The sequence below is a fragment of the Solenopsis invicta genome, chromosome 5 (genome assembly GCF_016802725.1).
Source record: "Solenopsis invicta isolate M01_SB chromosome 5, UNIL_Sinv_3.0, whole genome shotgun sequence".
In the NCBI taxonomy this organism is placed as follows: Eukaryota; Metazoa; Arthropoda; class Insecta; order Hymenoptera; family Formicidae; genus Solenopsis; species Solenopsis invicta.
The window spans coordinates 3,725,422-3,743,063 of NC_052668.1; the positions used below are offsets into that span (position 1 = coordinate 3,725,422).

Genomic DNA, 17,642 nt, shown 5'->3' on the forward strand with positions numbered 1-17,642 from the left:
TTGTAAAATGCAAGGGAACGGAAATATTTAGAGGTTTCCACACTTTTTGCACATCTTATATATGTGTTTATATACAGGATGATTATTAATGACTGTTACAGCGTTTTACCCTGATAGCATTCATACCGACAGAACTTGTAATATACTAAGCACTTGTTAGATGACAGCTGCTTCGGCCGGCAAGCAAGCGCGCGTCCCAAGCAATGCCGAGTGATACGTATAGACCCCTGCTAAAAAATTTTTCTCAGATTATTTTTATATAATTTTTTAGGATATCTGTATAATTTTATAGTTTTATCAGATTTTTTAATAAGAATTGGATTACTTTTTATAAATACTTTGAATGTCTACATCTTTTCTCAAAATTTTGAAGTGTGTAAACTATGAAATATCCTAAAATTTTTATTATTTTTTGTTTTATAATTTTAGATATAATGTTATAAACTGTAAAATAGTTAAAAGTATTTTATAAAAATTGTAGGATGAGAAATCTCAGAACATTTTAGAATTTACACGTATGAAAGTTCAAAGAGAAGATGTACACTTTCCAAGTAATTCTAATTATTTCCGAAAAATGTTCCAATTCGTATAAAGATTACGAGAAAAACTTTTATCAGGGATGTTTTTGGAAAAAATATGAAAAATTCTCATAATTATGGAATCGTTCTAAGAAATTATAATATTTTTCATTTTTTGTTGAAAAAGATTTAAGAAAGTGTTAAAAAATCTGAAGAATTTCAAATAACTTCACAATTCCATAATTATGAGAATTTTTCATATTTTTTCCAAAAACATCCCTGATAAAAGTTTTTCTCGTAATTTTTATACGAATTGGAACATTTTTCGGAAATAATTGGAATTACTTGGAAAGTGTACATCTTCTCTTTGAACTTTTTATACGTGTGAATTCTGAAATGTTCTGAGATTTCTCATCTTACAATTTTTATAAAATACTTTTAACTATTTTACATTTTATAACATTTTATCCAAAATTATAGAACAAAACATAATAGAAATCTTAGGATACTTCATAGTTAACATATTTCAAAATTTTGAGAAAAAATGTGAACATTGAAAGTATTTATAGAAAGTAATCCAATTCTTACAAAAAAATCTAAAAAAACTATAAAATTATATAGATATTTTGAAAAATTATATAAAAGTAATCTGAGAAAAATTTTTTAGCAGGAGCATATACCTATCACTCGGCACTGCTCGAGACGCGCGTGCGCGTACCGGCAGTTGTCATCTAATAAGCGCCTAGTATATTACAAGTTTCGTCGATATAAATGCTCTCAGGGTAAAACGTTGTAATAGTCATTAATAATCACCTTATATATATATATATATAGAGAGAGAGAGAGAGAGAGAGAGAGAGAGAGAGAGAGAGACCGGGACAAATCGTTAGACGGGGTAATTCGATAATTGGAAATATCTTTTTATGGGTACATATTAAAAATTTACTGTAAGGCCGGTTCTACAATGCGTTGTGTGTTGCTGTCGGATGTCGTGTCGTAAAAGATGGGAGATGTTTATTCGTTCCGAAGGCGTCTGCCGACTAGCCAACAATATAATGCGCCCGACATCCGAATCCGTCATATAACGTAATTGTAGAACAGGCTTAAACACTGTAAACACGTCCTAGTGTAACGATGTTGCTAACAAAGTTTTGTTGGCAACAGCGTTATATTGAAATCGTAGTAGTGGAAAATGTGTTTTGCGACAGACGAAATAATTTTTGGTCAGCATTTCTTTGAAATTTAAGTAAGATAATACGGTTTTTTTGAAAACTTTGAATGTATTGTGTCCAGTTAAATGTATTTGAAACATTCCATGTTTACTTTTTGCTGTGTGATGTCTATTTTTGCACCGGGGCAATTCATTAATACTGATTACAGTGCCTATGAGTAAGTGCCTAACCTTACGTTGACTGCCTTACGCAGTCTACGAACGTCTACGCTACGCAGAGTTAAGCATTGAGGTAAACTGAGATTCTTCATTGATTTAGTTCAAACTTCTAATATTGTGTATTTAAGTAGATAGAACATGAATATGAATATAAAATCGTCGCTTTTAAGCAGGTAAAAAGTTATAAAGCGATAAAGATTGACACTTGTGAGGTTAGGAAATCTGTCAAATCGATGGCATAAAAAGACATGCAAACGTGTATGTTTGCATTTGTTTTTTTATACATATATCTTCTTTTAAATAAAAGAAAGTCTTAACAACAGACTTTTTTATAGTCTTTCAACTTAAAACACAAATTTCGGGATATTCCCGTACTATTTCCGAATTACCCCGGACTTGGGGCTATTTGAAATACTTGGCTTTGGTCGACATTTTTATATGTATTTTAGAGCAAGTACATTTTGATGTTCTATCTATACCGGCATTGTGAAGAGGAAGATTCAACCTTTCAAATTGTCCTGTTTCCTTTTTTTTAACGAATATAGACCTTAGGAAACACAAAAGAAAAAAGTCTAACGAATAGCCCCGTTCTCCCCTATATATACACACATGCACGCACGCACGCACACACACTGTCAGAAAAATAAAACTTATGCTCTCGTGGGTTGATAAAGCAAGTCATTCTGAGAAGAAAAGTCCTTTACCATTTTTCATAATTTGCAATAGTTATCGAAATAAAAATTAGTAAAGTTTGCCAAATTAGCACGTATTTTCCCTATCCACCGTACGCGGAGATCGCCCGTCCATCACCAAACCATAAGCAGCCGCAGCAGGCGACGCTGGGCGACGCGGTGAGAAGCGAAGAAGCAGCAATGTCTGTCTTACCTAGAGTCCCTAGAAGTAGAGAGTCTGAACATCTCGGGGTCCACGTGATTGGATGCACGTGATTGTGCACCTAAAATGGCAGCACCAATACAGATTCTTGTTTAATCCTGTTTAGCCAATGCGATAACAGCATACAACACGTTCAAGTGCACACAATAATAACATACACACACATAAAGCTCACGTACACCCAAGGACTTTGATTCTGTTCATGGGGAAATTTTCCAAACTGAGAAGTCGCTATCTTTCTACATACTTACAGTTCATGACTAGCGTACCGACCAATAAGCTCTAGTCATTTTATTAATCATGAACTGCAAGTGTGTAGAAAGTGGTGACTTCTCAGTTTGAAAAATTTCCCCATGGACAGAATCAAAGTCCTTGGGTGTACATACACCAGGGTTGGGTAATTTGGTGATTTCTGGGGTTTTATACGTTACACGTATAATACATGTATAATACGTATAAAACGTATAATACGTATAAAACGTATAAAACTCCATAATCTCATTTAAAACCATAAAGGTTAGTTTATGCAGGCCGTAACCGCTAACTTATGCCGGAATCTGTAAGAAATTAACCAGTCATAATCGACTTATAGAAGAATAATCAATTATGATTGGTCAATTTCTTATAGATTCCGGCATAAGTTAACGGTTACGGTCTGCATAAACCAACCTTAACAACGCTACGTTTCGTTGGTATAACAGGTTTTCTAACCCGAATAAACGTCAACTTTAACGATTAATACCAAACTGAAGAATTATCAAAAAGTATACTCGCAATTTGAAGCACGATAAATGAAACAATGAGTTTCACAGGTAGATCAAGTCAAGTGAGTAATCGAAAAACTTCATCACATTCCAGATAGCACAAAATATTTATAAAATATTTATTAAATATTTATAATATTTATTTTAATATTTTATAAACATTTATCAAAGCATTTAATAAATGTTTTTATGGCCGTAGATTGGACTGAACATAAATATTTATCATGAATGTTTCAAAAATATTTATGATTTATGATAATTATTTGAAAATGTTCGAAATATCCACATAAATATTATATTACACCTCATAATCCCAATGAGTAAAACAATATTTCTATATTTTAAAAAACAATTTTTGCAAAAAAATTTTATTCTTAGGAATTTTTTTTGGAAATTCCGAAGCGGTCACCCATTCAAGTCGCAACCAATATTTTAGAAAATATTTTAACAATATTTTTGATAAAGATTTTTATAATTTTTTCCGTCATATATATAAAATATGTATAAAATATTTCTATAATACTTATAAAAAATATTTATGATAAATATTTATTAATATTTATCATAAATATTTTGTGCTATCTGGGATATATTTCTACCAATTTTATTTGTTCGAAAAAAGATCATTCGAAAAATCGATCATTCATTTATTTACAGTCGCAATCCCCAAAACATATTCCAAAAAAACCGAAGTTAGAATTGGGAACATCGTCATCGTCTAAGATGCCACGCAAAGCACCGACGAGGGATGACATTGACATAGCTTTGGGTCAATTTTTCTTTGGATGTAACATCTCATTCAATATCGTGGAATCGCAACATTTCAAAAACTTTGTGGATCTCTTACAAAGACTGCGTTCGCCAACGCCATACCAACCTCCAACGAGGAAGACACTTTCGACCAAGCTCCTGGACAAGGTCCACCAAAAACAGTTAGATGAAAGAGTCTCAGTCTCAGATGATGGAACAGACGGAGTTCTTTTAATTGATGGGTGGAAGAATTCATCCGCCAATACCAAGAATGTTGTTTGCACCCTTCACTCAGTTAACTCCAAAAGTACATTCCTAAAATCCTGGGATATAACGGGACTCAGAGAAACCGGCGAACAACTTAAAGAAATTGTCAACGAAGGAATAAAGTTAGCCAAAGAAAAGTTCAACGTTACCACCTACGCCGTAGTTTCCGACAATGCGTCGCCGATGATATCGATGGGCAAAAAAATAGAGATTTGGCATACTACGTGTCACAGCCACAGTGGCAATCTGTTGGCCAAGGCTTTTGTTTCGGATGATTTTGCGAAGACTGTAAATGAATTTTTGCGTAAATTTAAGTCACCGAGTGCAGAGCATGAAATAAAGCAGCGAGGAGGATCCAGAATTATACTAGCTTGTGACACAAGGTGGTGTAGTTACAGAGATGCGTTCCGATGTCTGCTAAAAAATTTGCATCTTATGCAAGCTCTTATTGATGAAAAGAAGATTCAACTTGATCCCAAATACGAAAGCTTGCTCAGAGACCCATCATTTGCGATACAGTTACAAGATTTTATCTTGATCTTCGATCCAATATGCCAATTGATAAACGTCTGTCAAGAATCGAATTGTAGCATAGCTAAAGCTTGTGAAGAATGGCTCAAATTAGTGATACCGACAGCCAATGATGAGATGCAAAAAAAATTGGACGATCGACTCGAAAAAGTGTTGACACCAATTGTACTCACAGCCAATTTCCTACATCCTCAGTATCGGGGCAAACGTTTTGAACACGATCATCGGAAAATGAAAATGGTTTTCGATTTTTTGACACAAGAATTGGAGTTGGCAGATATCACTGATGAAACGGGACTAGATGCTTATCAGAAGGATCGTGGTATTTTTGGAAAATTGAGGGAACGAAATCATACAGCACCAGAAGCATTTTGGATCTTAGCTCGTCCATTTCACCCAAAACTGTCGTTACTGGCTAAAAAATTGTTAAATATTCCTGCTGCTTCAGCGCAATTGGAAAGACTCTTTTCTTCGTGGGCTTTTGTTCACTCTGATTTACGCAACCGTCTCACTGTGGATCGATCGATGAAACTTGTTGATATCTACTATTCTCTGAAAATGAATGAGTTTTTTGATGATCATTACGACGAATTGATAGAATCTAACTGAATCAATGCTTATTTGTAATTAACATAAAATAATAAGGAAGAACCCGTTTAAAAATGAGAATGAATTCATTTTTATTTTTTGTACAAAATGTATGAATTTATTTTTTATAAAAAAAATACATGAAAGTTACTTTTTTAAGTATGTAAACTGTCACTTTTGTAACATCTTTTTCTTAATAATATTTCACATTTTAAATCACAAAATCCATAACTGGATAAGTTGGATATAAACTCTTGTCAAATGGGCGGATTCCGATAGCGCACGGGATCGATAGCCCACCACCACTCACAACAACCAATACCTAGAGATTTTCCGTTGTTTGGGTTAGATAAGTTAAGATGATTGGTTGGTGGGCTATCGCACCGTGCGCTATCGGATCCCGTCCTTGTCAAATGCTTTTTCGTATCTCATTTCACAAAATGAACAAAGTTCGCGGAAACGCTCGAAGAAACTTTGAGTTCCTTCATATATAGTTTAAATACATTAACAGTAGAATATTTCTCTTTTAACTACTATTTAACAATTTATATTGCCATATTACCAACAAGAAAACAAATTCGGAATAGATTCAAACGTATAAGTTAAAAAATAAATCTGTGAGCTTTTCAAATTGTTTAGGCGTTAAGTCATTAACATTAGCCGGATGTGATATCGATTTGTGCACAGCAACAGGGAGTTGTAGGATTTTCATAGCAAAGGATGATAACTTTGGGTGTACTGAAGAAACTACCCGCCAGAATGACAGTGCATCGTATTCTTTTAAACGACGAGAACTGAATAATTTTGTCGAATCTCTATAATTCCCAAACTCGTTCATTTGATCTGGATCAAGTTCCTCAAGCATGAAATCCGTAGTCTTTGTCATACGTATCACATCTTCTGCGAACCGTTTACCTCGGTAGATGGGATGAAGAAGATTTGCTGTTAAGGCAATTGGAGTCAGGACTTCTTCGATTCGACATTGAATTGATTTATAGTTCTCATTATCGACCACCATCAACCATTGTTCGACAATATCAGCAATCGTAGTGTTTTGCTGCTCGCAATTTTGTGCAATTGAGTGAATAGGCTCCAACAAATCCAAAGCATGTTTCAACTTTTCCTCGAAGGAGTCCTCAATTAATATGCTTACAACGTTTTTTTTTAATCTGCACTCCCTGTCGCCCACTAGCTGTCTCATAGCTCCATAGTTTTTCATACAAGATGAAAATAAATTCCAGTAATGAGAATGTGAACAGTTTCGTAATTTGATGTCTGTTCCTCCATGTACTATTAAATTCTCTTGCAATTCTCTACTTGAGAATTCGTCAAGTAAGTAACGTACATTTTCTGCAAGCTCAAAGTCGACCAGATCGACTTCGACAGATGCGGCGAAGGACTTATGGCATTGCAATGACCACGGTGTTCTGCATCCATTTAAATCTATCGATCCCAAATTTTTGTCAGAAATGGCGGCGTAGATCGTGATGTTAAATTTTGTTCTCGATAAATCGATTGCATCATGAATTATATCTGTGAAATTGTCATCATTTTTCTGCGCATACCATGTCTTCAAATATATATATTTTTTGTCTTGGGACTGCACGAAAGCAACTACGTGCGACTCCTGTTCCGTTTTTGTCCTAAAGAGGATCAATACTCCTTCGGAATTAGACAAAGTCGAACGGATTTTTTCGAGTTGGGCATGAGAATCGTGGAGAAACTGATTTGCCATCGCTGCCGCAGACAGTGGCTTGTACCCAGGTCGTATAGTTCTCATGCAATCCAAAAACACCTTGGATTCGACTTTGTCGAAAGGGATGTTGCATCCATAGAAAAATTTCGCTACAGACTCGTCAAAACGGATTTTATCTTTTTCTGAAACATAATCAAAATATGAATTCAATCCTCGTTGAGGTTTCGATGTTTTACGTTTTTTCGCACATGGAAGAATGGACGTAGACGAAATATCTGCACTCAGTCCCTGAGATAGTATAGTTGATATTTCGTGATCAGGAATAATAACGGGAACATGTTCAGCATTTTCGACTCCTATTGCGATGATCTTTGAAGATCTTGGATCCGATTCATCCAATGACGAATCCGTTATCGTGTCAATACTGTTAATTTGGATTGCATTGAGCATATTTTCGTTGATATCATTTGACTTCGAAGCTGTCAATCTATGCTTATCTCTATTGCAGGTTGTTCTGTAAATATAAAATTTTCACAAACATTCAATATAGTTTACTCTTTCATCTCTGATGAGTGATGAGTCATTTTCTCCATATTTTATTTTGTTAACCTGTGGGTTTGTAACCTAGATTTCGAGGAGTTTGTTAAAGTTTTTTCACAAACCATGCAGTAGGCTACCATTTTTCCACCTACAGAACGTCGCTCAAAGTCACCATTTTCCCAAAAATTATGGGTTGGCCTGCCACCCCGACTCATTTTTTATTTATCGCTCGTATTGTACTTTATGACTTTTTCTTTTATTGTCACAAAGACCGGGGACCGGGGACAATAATCAAAGGTTATGATTCAATCACAAGCTCTACAACATATAACATAACCAGACAAATGTAACGTCGGTAATGTTATTTACCGACGTTACGTTATAAGCATACGCTTCCGTCAAAGGCCTGAAGAGGCGCGATCAACGCTCGACGTATTATACATACGTATAAAACCATGTATAATACGTATGTATTATACATGGTTTTATACACGTATAAAGCATTAAGTATTATACATACCCAACCCTGACATACACTGACATATTCATCACCAACATTTTAGGGGCAGATGTCCAGACTCTCTCCTTCTAGGGACTCTAGTCTTACCCGCCTCACCGCGCCATCTGCCGCGGCTGCCTATAGTTTGGCGATGGACAGGCGGTCTTCGCGTGCGGTGGGTAGGGAAAATACGCGCTTATTTAACAAACTTTACTAATTTTTGTTTCAATAACTATTGCAAATAATAAAAAATGATAAAGAACTTTTCTTCTCAGTATGACTTGCTCTATCAACCAACGAGAACATAAGTTTCAGTTTTCTGACGCCCTGTGTATGTGTGTGTGTGTGTGTGTGTGTGTGTGTGTGTGTCGCGCGCGCGCACGCACGCGCGTGCGTGAGTATGTGCGTGCGTGCGCGCGCGTGTGTGTGTGTGTATATATATATATATATATATATATATATATATATATAGGGTGTAACAAAACAAAGGGACCTGGAGTATACTATGAGTTAGAGGACACGAATCCAAGTCGAAAAGTCCTAAGTCATTTTTTGATCTGACAAGGGGAGGATGAAGTGAGTCATCCTGGGATTTTAATCCCAATTTTTTTAGTTACTCTAGAGACGAAAAAAAAGTTTACGTCTCCCGTTTGATCGAATAGGCCTTAGTTTCAAAATAATAAATTTGTGAAAATTGGCCATACCGCGGCGAGCCATATGAGCTTTTCCGGTAACTGTTTTCCCAACCAGTGCAGTCGGCTCCGTGCGTTAGGTGCTTGCTCCACAATCGTAAGATCCAGATTCGCTCCCGGATGTGTGCAATATTTTTTTTTATTTTTAATAAATGTATTTATTTATCTTGATGATAATGATATAGTATGCAAATTTCTAAAATAGAAAATTTAATTTAATATTACTTTTTAAACATTAATTTAAATTTAATTTGAATTCAAGTAATAATATTTGAAGTAATAAATAGGTAATAATGATAATACTATATAAGTTATTTGAAATGAATAATATATAAAGGCAACGATTTAAATTTTCAAATTGCTTACTTTAAAATTTAATTGGAAATAATATTAACAGTATTTTAAAATTCTAGTTTTTAAAATAATTAATCGTAGAAGAAGAATACCAGTGTATAATTTAAACAATTTGAAAATTTAGATACGTTGCCTTTATATGTTATCCATTTCAAATAACTTATATATTATTATTATTACTACCTATTTATTATTTTAAATATCATTACTTGAATTCAAATTTCCTTCAAATTAAATTTAAATTAATGTTTAAAAAGTGATATTAAATTAAATTTTCTATTTTAGAAATTTGCATACTATATCAATATCATCAAGATAAATAAATACATTTATTAAAAAAAAAAAAAAATTGCACACATCTGGGAGCGAACCCGGATTTTACGATTGTGAAACAAGCACCTAACGCACAGAACCGACTGCACTGGTTGGGAAAACAGTTACCGGAAAGGCTCATATAGCGCGCCGCGGTATAGCCAATTTTCATAAATTTATTATTTCAAAACTAAAGCCTATTCAATCAAACACGGGGAGACGTAAACTTTTTCTTCGTCTCCAGAATAACTAAAAAAATTGTGATCAAAATCCCAGGGTGACTCACTTGATCCTTCCCTTGTGAGCCTTCTGTTCCATGCTATATTATGTTAAAGTTAGCGAATGAGCGCCCGTCTATAGAAAGAAAGCAGTGACGGACAATAAACGGGCGGAGCTGACAAACTACGCGGCGGGAGAACAATGCTGTTATGCGTTGCTGATGTAAAAATATAATTTTACACTGATAAAGACTCTGTAGAGTCGAAACGTATGTGATCTTAGTAATAAATGTAAAATATTATATTATAACAACATTCGAATTTTTGCTCGTGTTACGTCCAGCCTTGAAGGAAAGGTAGGAAGGATAGGCTACCTGGGGTACTAGCAAGGCGGGGAAGGACGGAACAAACGCTTTGAACTCGTGGCCGTACTTGTCGGACATAAGGCATGAGGACGAACGCGCTTTGGGACTTCGAAATACGAGTCAACGTGTGAAGACACGCTTTAACCTTTATTAGAAAGTCGCGCGATCGTCGGCCCTGATTATAGTCAGAGAGTTGAGTCTCTTTAACTCGGGATCAGGCCTAGTGCGATCCCGATCTTTTTAAGTCGGGAGGTTAGTGTAACGAAATGGGTTTATGAAATAAAATTTTACATTGAAGCTTTCTTTTTAACTAAAGTTTAACATATATTCTGATACTTAAAATTTACATACATAAGGTTTCTATAAAGTTGTTCAAAAGAACTAGCAAATAAATACATAATCGGTTATTGTTATTAATAGAAAAAAAAAAGAAAACAATATAGCAAGATAATTATTATTAATTAGGAAAAATCAAAACAAGAGTACATAATTAGTTAGTTTATTTAAAATATAAGACGATTAGGTAATGCTTATTTAGAAAATTAAAATTTAAGTACATCGCTTAATATCGGTAGGAAAATCTAAGAAGTTAACATTATTTTAGAGGTTTCACTGAAAATTACAGGATAGTGCATAATTAGTTATCAACAATACAAATAATTAATTATGACTACTCGAAAGAACGTTAATGTAAAGTGTTTAATCGAAAAAGCTAAACGGTGCATATTCAAAAAACTGTATGTAACATTTACATTGAGGAATTGATTTAGAGTTTATATATATTGAATTAACATTACAAATAATTAATTTGAAAATCTTAACTATACGCGTTATTATATATACAGGAGGAGATGGAACTAATTAATTTTTAAATAAATTCATAATTATGCGTTGAGATTCATTTTCAACCATTAAATCAAATTGAAATTTAAGATTTAAGAATGGAAATAGAACATTTATTTTACATAGAGATTAAGAAATATTTAGAGGAAAAGTCGGGAATTATTTTAAATGAGAATTGCTGTATTAATCCGAAGAGAAAAATTTGATACCGATAATAATAACAGTAATAAGAATAATAATAATATTGGAAGCAAGGAGTTGGAACATGAACGGGTATGATTGCTCATTAGCGATTGATTCCTGGCGAGTCAAATGGAAAATTGAATAATAACCGAAAAGGAGTAAAAAAACTTACTCGACTTGTCGTTGGCTAGTTTGCTAACGAACCTTGGTAATCATCCTCCAGGATGACCTATCATTGGTTAGTTCTCCATCTTCTTCCGAGTTTCCTTAATTCTAAGGGGACGAGTTGTGGAATCACCCAATCGTTCGAGGGCTTTCTTATCGATAGTTTCCCCTTTTTCGAGGGTTTACAATCCCGGTATCTAGTGTCATTTATTGTTTTTAGAGTTCGTTGTTATATCGTTAATATGAGTGATTTGTGTCGCAACGTCCACGTAAGCGAACAGGACCATGTCCATAAATTTTAATTTATGGTTTGTTATTTTCTTGACCGACGTCCCGATTCTGCGTTATCTCGTTGTCGGCGCCAAGTTTAAGTTTCTCTCCTTTGCATCCTAGCTTTCCCGTTTTTATGACGCGAATATTGTCGTTAGAACATATGTGTTTGACGGGAAAGCCAGGGCCGTAAATTATAATTTCGACATTTTCCGTTTGGTATTTGATTCAAATTTATCTCCTGTCGGTCTCTTGTTTTTAAGTAATTTCTATGAGTCCTGTTTGTCTTCACGTTGCGTCAGGATGAGCATGTTTGTTCTTGACATATAGTTTCTTTTTATATTTTCGCGTTATCGTTTCGGTCGTATACTTAAGAGTTATGTTTCTTAGGGACAGATGTCTTGTGTCGCCAATTTTCTTTGACACGGCGGGGAATTTCCGTCATCGGCAAAAGGGGAAATCGTGGAGTCCGTTGGACGTAACACTCGTCTCATTGGCCTATTTTTGTTGAATTATTTGTTAAATTTATACGAGTTACTTGTTTTTTTCATTAAACTTACGCTGGCCTTAAAATGCCTTTAGGAACGTATCCCCGTTATTTAAATTTCATTGCTATAATTTAACTTTATTGCGCTCCACTTCCAGAAACTTCTTAACGTCGCTAGGTCGTAGCGGCGTCGGGTTTATAACGATGAATTGTACTTATGTAGATGACAGGCAAATTTTGATTGCAATTTATAGCAATAGAAGCAGCATTTCTTTTTATTATCACATTTAGGTCCTTCAGATGGATCGATTTCAAGGTTAACGTCATCAGCATAAATTTATTCATTCATTTCTTGAATACCTTGGTTGTTTCTTAATAGAAATGTAAGATATAAATGTACAAATTAAAGACATGCAATCAATTTATCATCCCGCATTTTACGAAGATTGCATAAAAGCAGTTAACAGAATGTTTAAATAAAGTAAATCTAAAAAGTTTTACAATTTTTTTAATAGTTCATTGTTTTTTTGCTGATTATTTATTTATGTTTTCACAACTGATGTTGATCGATTTTGTAAATAACTTTTGCTGTATCCTGGGATTCCAAATAAGTATATATTTTTAACAGGAGAACGCGGAATATTACTGTTAAAACAGTGGATAGACACTAATTTTAAACTAATTAAATACACATTGCAACTAGAATTCTTAAAACTTTGTAGATATTACAACGTTATCTCATACCACTTATCGTTTTGTAAATTACCAAATATCAGATTTAATTTATAGATTAGATCGATCAATAAATTAGAGGATTTAACAAATAGGTTTAAAATTGATGATGATTGATTCTAAGCATGGAGATTAGAGACTTGTACAGAACGATTAATTTTTCAAAAAAAGAACTCACAAAAATTGACGCATTCCTTGCAAACTTTCTACCGACATATATTTGAAACGAAATTATCGTTCATTTTTCTGTTTCTAACAATAGATACGTCATAAAAATTCATACGGCACACTGCAAGAAATTGAACAAGCTAATAATCAAAAATTCACACAACAAAATTACTAAACTAAAACCGATAAATTTTTACTTTCACCAACAAAAAAAAACAGAAAGAAACAGTTTTAATCATTCTTCAACCAAACTCATAAGGATTAACAAAACTGAAACGTTAATAACAACGTGGACTGAACCTAACAATTTTGAAAAAGCAGACAAGTTTAATCCACTAAACCTAACTAATGACAAATGGTTTATAAACCTTTCTACAACTGCAATTGAGAAATAATTTCTGTATGCCTTACTCTAGTAATGAAAAAGAAGCGACACACGAAATTATAAAGGATATTGAGGGCATTACTTCCAAATTTAATGTACTGCATAAAGCTGACATCCGCAACAATGTAGTCCACATTTGCAACAATTCTTAGATACTCGAAAAAACAATAATCAATAACCAATTGACAAGAAACTGATCGTCATGTTTAAGCACATATATCACTTTTTAAAACAAAATGAAAACTTAATGGCCACCCGAGCGGAAACGATGTAGTGTTAATGGATAAAGAAGATTATTTACAAATTATTAAAAAATGTATAACCTACTAAATGATAAAGACACATATACCGTAGTGAAAAAAGACCCATCACTTAAATTAGAGAAAACCGTCAACAATCTCGTTAAAAAATAGCACGAAAACGGATATATTTCCAAAACAAAATTGTTCTCATTATGGGGGAGCGATTATCCGTTACGAAAAGCGTACGGTTTACCGAAAATACATAAACCTAATAATCCAGTAAGAATAATTGTGTTTTCTGTAAGAACAGCCTTTTATCCATTAGCGGTCTTTTTGTAAAATATAATTTTTGACAGCATTCCAAAGGCGTTTGGTTATGTCGACAACAGTTTTGAGCTTTGCAAAGTATAAATGAACAAAAGCATACTTGAATCTGAAACCCTGCTTCCACTTGGTGTAACATCATTGTTTATTAACGTATCCTTAGATCTTGCGGTTGAAGGTATCGCGAATAGATGGAAATTTGTTTCAAAAAAGACCAAAATTCCAAAAGATGAGTTTATTGCTGCAGTACGTTTTGTTTTATCGTCGATATTCTTTACCTTTAACAACAACACGTATAAACAAACTTATGATATTCCCATGGGTTCACCGTTGTCACCAATAATATTGGATATAGTGATGCAGGACTTAGAGTCTAAAGTTTTACATAATTTAAACATTGATGTTCCGTTTTATGTACGTTATATTAACGATATTGCTTTAGCGGTACCCACTGAAACAATAAAAAAAATTTTGAATGAATTTAATGGATACCATAACCGACTACAATTCACATTTGAGTTTGAAAAAAAACGCAACCTTAATTTTTTAGACACATCAATAAATGTTGTAAATAATGTGATTAATATTAATTGGTTTCACAAGGACACCTTCTCAGGAAGGTACCTTTTTTGTCTTTCACACAACCCGATGCGTCAGAAAATAGGAACCATTTACAGCTTGGTAGATCGGGCACTTTTATTATTGCACCCACAATATCACAAGAAAAACATTGAATTGTGTATAAACATCTTAATTGACAACGGTTATTCAGTGGATCTGATTTTCAATAAAATTAACACGAGAATAAAAAATCTCATCAGCACTAAATTAAGATCACAACCTTGTCGAGGTGTCCAACACGCACACGGAAAAGAAAATTTTTTTAGTTTTACCTTATATTAAAAATTTGTCTGAAAAAATATCCGCGTTGTTAAACAAAAATGAGTTTACGTTAGGCTTTAAATGTTTAAATAAGCTTGACAAGTTTATGAAAGTACACAAAGACAAGACCAAAAAACTGATTACAATCATGTAGTCTACTAACCGACGTGCAAGAATTGTAACGCTTCTTACATGGGCCAAACAAAGAAAAAGTTAAAAAACGCGAATCAAAAAACACATAAACAATATCAGACTAGACACACCAAAACTTTCTGTTATTAATGAACATAGGCTACAAAATAATCACACGTTTGACTGGGAGACGTCAAGATCCTTAACTTTGAATCTAATTACAATAAAAGATTGATATCAGAAATGATACACATTAATGAATAACAAAACAGGATAAATTTAAAAACAGACACGGATCTCGTAGACAACTGTTACATTCCCATATTCAACAGATTTCTCGACGGTTAAAAACACAGAAGCGAAGATTATTTTTGTAAACACGTAAACGTAAGTCATACTTGTGCTGAGTTCTCAAGTTATAACAGTTTCTCTTGTCAAGCAGACTAGTAAAGAGCAATACGAGTCCGTTATCGAGCATAAGTTCAAAATTATCACGAATATGATTTGTAAGAATCCCAGCAACGATCTGTAAGTTTGAATTTCATTTTTACTCGATGGAAAGCGTTTGATTTTGTACACGGATAACTAACGTTGTTGGGATAATTATCTAAAGCTGTCAAGATCGAATTCTGAGCGGTTTATACACGAAGTATATAAGAATCGAGTGGTGTTCAGACCTTGGACACGATGTGTTCACGTTGGAAAGTGGCGTAACATCTAAAAACCACCGACTCCACGTTTAGCATCATTACATATTTTGATTGCGGTTTGATTGTGACGATTGTTAATTATGCGTTGCTGATGTAAAAATATAATTTCATGATGAAGACTCTGTAGAGTCGAAACGTATGTGATTTAAGTAATAAATGTAAAATTCTATATTATAATAACATCCAAATTTTTGCACGTCTTATCGGCCTATTTTTGTTGTATTATTAGCCCAATTTTTTTTATAGTCGTGTGTCGGTAAATTAATGAAGATATTAGTGAATGAAAGGATAATTTGGTGGCTAAAAAGAAAGAAAAAATTATTTCACATGCAAAATGGTTTCAGACGCGGTGGATTGTACATGGAGAATCTGATGAATTGTAAGATAATATCGGATATCAGAAGTGCTAATCTAGTCGGTAACTACACTCTGGGAGTATTCTTAGATGTGTTTTCAGCCTATGATAACGTGAATTTTATGATCAATAAATTAAGAGAGGAAGACTGTCCAACCAGCATTTTGTTGTGAGATGGTTAAAGCCACGTATTACATCCTTTGTTATTAATAGTCAGTGCGTAGAAAACATATTAGTCAATAAGGGCTTGCCTCAGAGTGCGGTCCTGAGTCCTATTCTATATACGCTTTATACAAATAAGATAACAAATAATCTAAAGAATACGGTCCAGGTTGTGCAATTTGCAGATGGTATTGCGATCTATGTGCAATGCGCTAACAGGTTAGATAACAAAAGTAATCTGGAAAAGGCGGTTAACAGAATGGCTTAAAATCTGGAACTTTTAAATTTTAGTTTGTCTTTCCGCAGAAAACAAATTTAATAATTTTTTGTCATCGATGTTTGAACCCTTAATAGAATTAATATCACATTTACGCTGTTTACCTTTTACTTTAATAAAGTGTCCGAACTCATAATCTATCTCAATTGTGTCAGAAATCGCTCTGTAGTCAAGCTTCCAAATCTCGAAGTTATCTTCCTTACTGCCCAATTTATTGCCTAGGCGGCATGTACGAGGTGTGATCAAAAAGTAAGGTGACTTTTTGAATTTCGCGCGCTCTGTATACTCTAATTTCAAAATTTTTTTTTGTGTTGGTACACTCGTCATGATCATATGTTCACAGTTTTGACTATATAGCATGTGTTGTTTTTATGTGAAAGGCATAAAAGTTAGACTCGTGTTTGCGTGCTCGGCGATTTTTTGCTGTTAAAAATAATGGAGCAGAGAATTTGTATTAATTTTTGTGTAAAAAATGGTATTAAGTGTTCAAAAACTCTTGAAATGTTGACAATTGGGCGTACGGTGAGTCAACTTTGAGCAAAAAAAATGTTTATAAATGGTATAAGTTATTCCAAGAGGGCCGAGAAAATGTTAATGATGAACCTCGCTCTGGACGCCGCAGCACGTCAAAAACCGACGAAAATGTTCAGGAAGTGAAAGAAATTGTGTTGAAAAATCGTCGAATCACGATTAGAGAAATAGCTGATGATCTTAACATATCGTTTGGCTCATTCCAATCAATTTTAACGGATGTTTTGGGTATGACACGTGTGTCAGCGAAATTCGTTCCAAAACTGCTTAATTTTGTCGTTACTAGTGAGTACTTTTTTGCCCAAAAACAATACTATCATCATACCTCAGCCACCGTATTCATCAGACTTGGCCCTCTGCGACTTTTTCCTCTTCCCAAAATTGAAAACGCCTATGAAAGGACGAAGATTTGCGAC

The 17,642-nt window shown here is 34.0% G+C and overlaps 2 protein-coding genes across 2 annotated transcripts; one reads left to right on the forward strand and one right to left on the reverse strand.

Moving 5' to 3' along the window:
- The first annotated feature begins 3,601 nt into the window (after positions 1–3,601).
- LOC120357718 lies at positions 3,602–5,723 on the forward strand. Its single transcript, XM_039448987.1, has 2 exons — positions 3,602–3,628; positions 4,224–5,723. The coding sequence occupies exons 1-2, from the start codon at positions 3,602–3,604 to the stop codon at positions 5,721–5,723; spliced, it is 1,527 nt and encodes a 508-aa protein (XP_039304921.1).
- A 568-nt stretch (positions 5,724–6,291) lies between these two features.
- Positions 6,292–8,345, reverse strand: LOC120357746. Its single transcript, XM_039449211.1, has 2 exons — positions 8,008–8,345; positions 6,292–7,912 (listed from the first exon to the last, which is right to left on the reverse strand). The coding sequence occupies exons 1-2, from the start codon at positions 8,151–8,153 to the stop codon at positions 6,292–6,294; spliced, it is 1,767 nt and encodes a 588-aa protein (XP_039305145.1). The 5' UTR covers positions 8,154–8,345.
- Between the last annotated feature and the right edge of the window lie 9,297 nt (positions 8,346–17,642).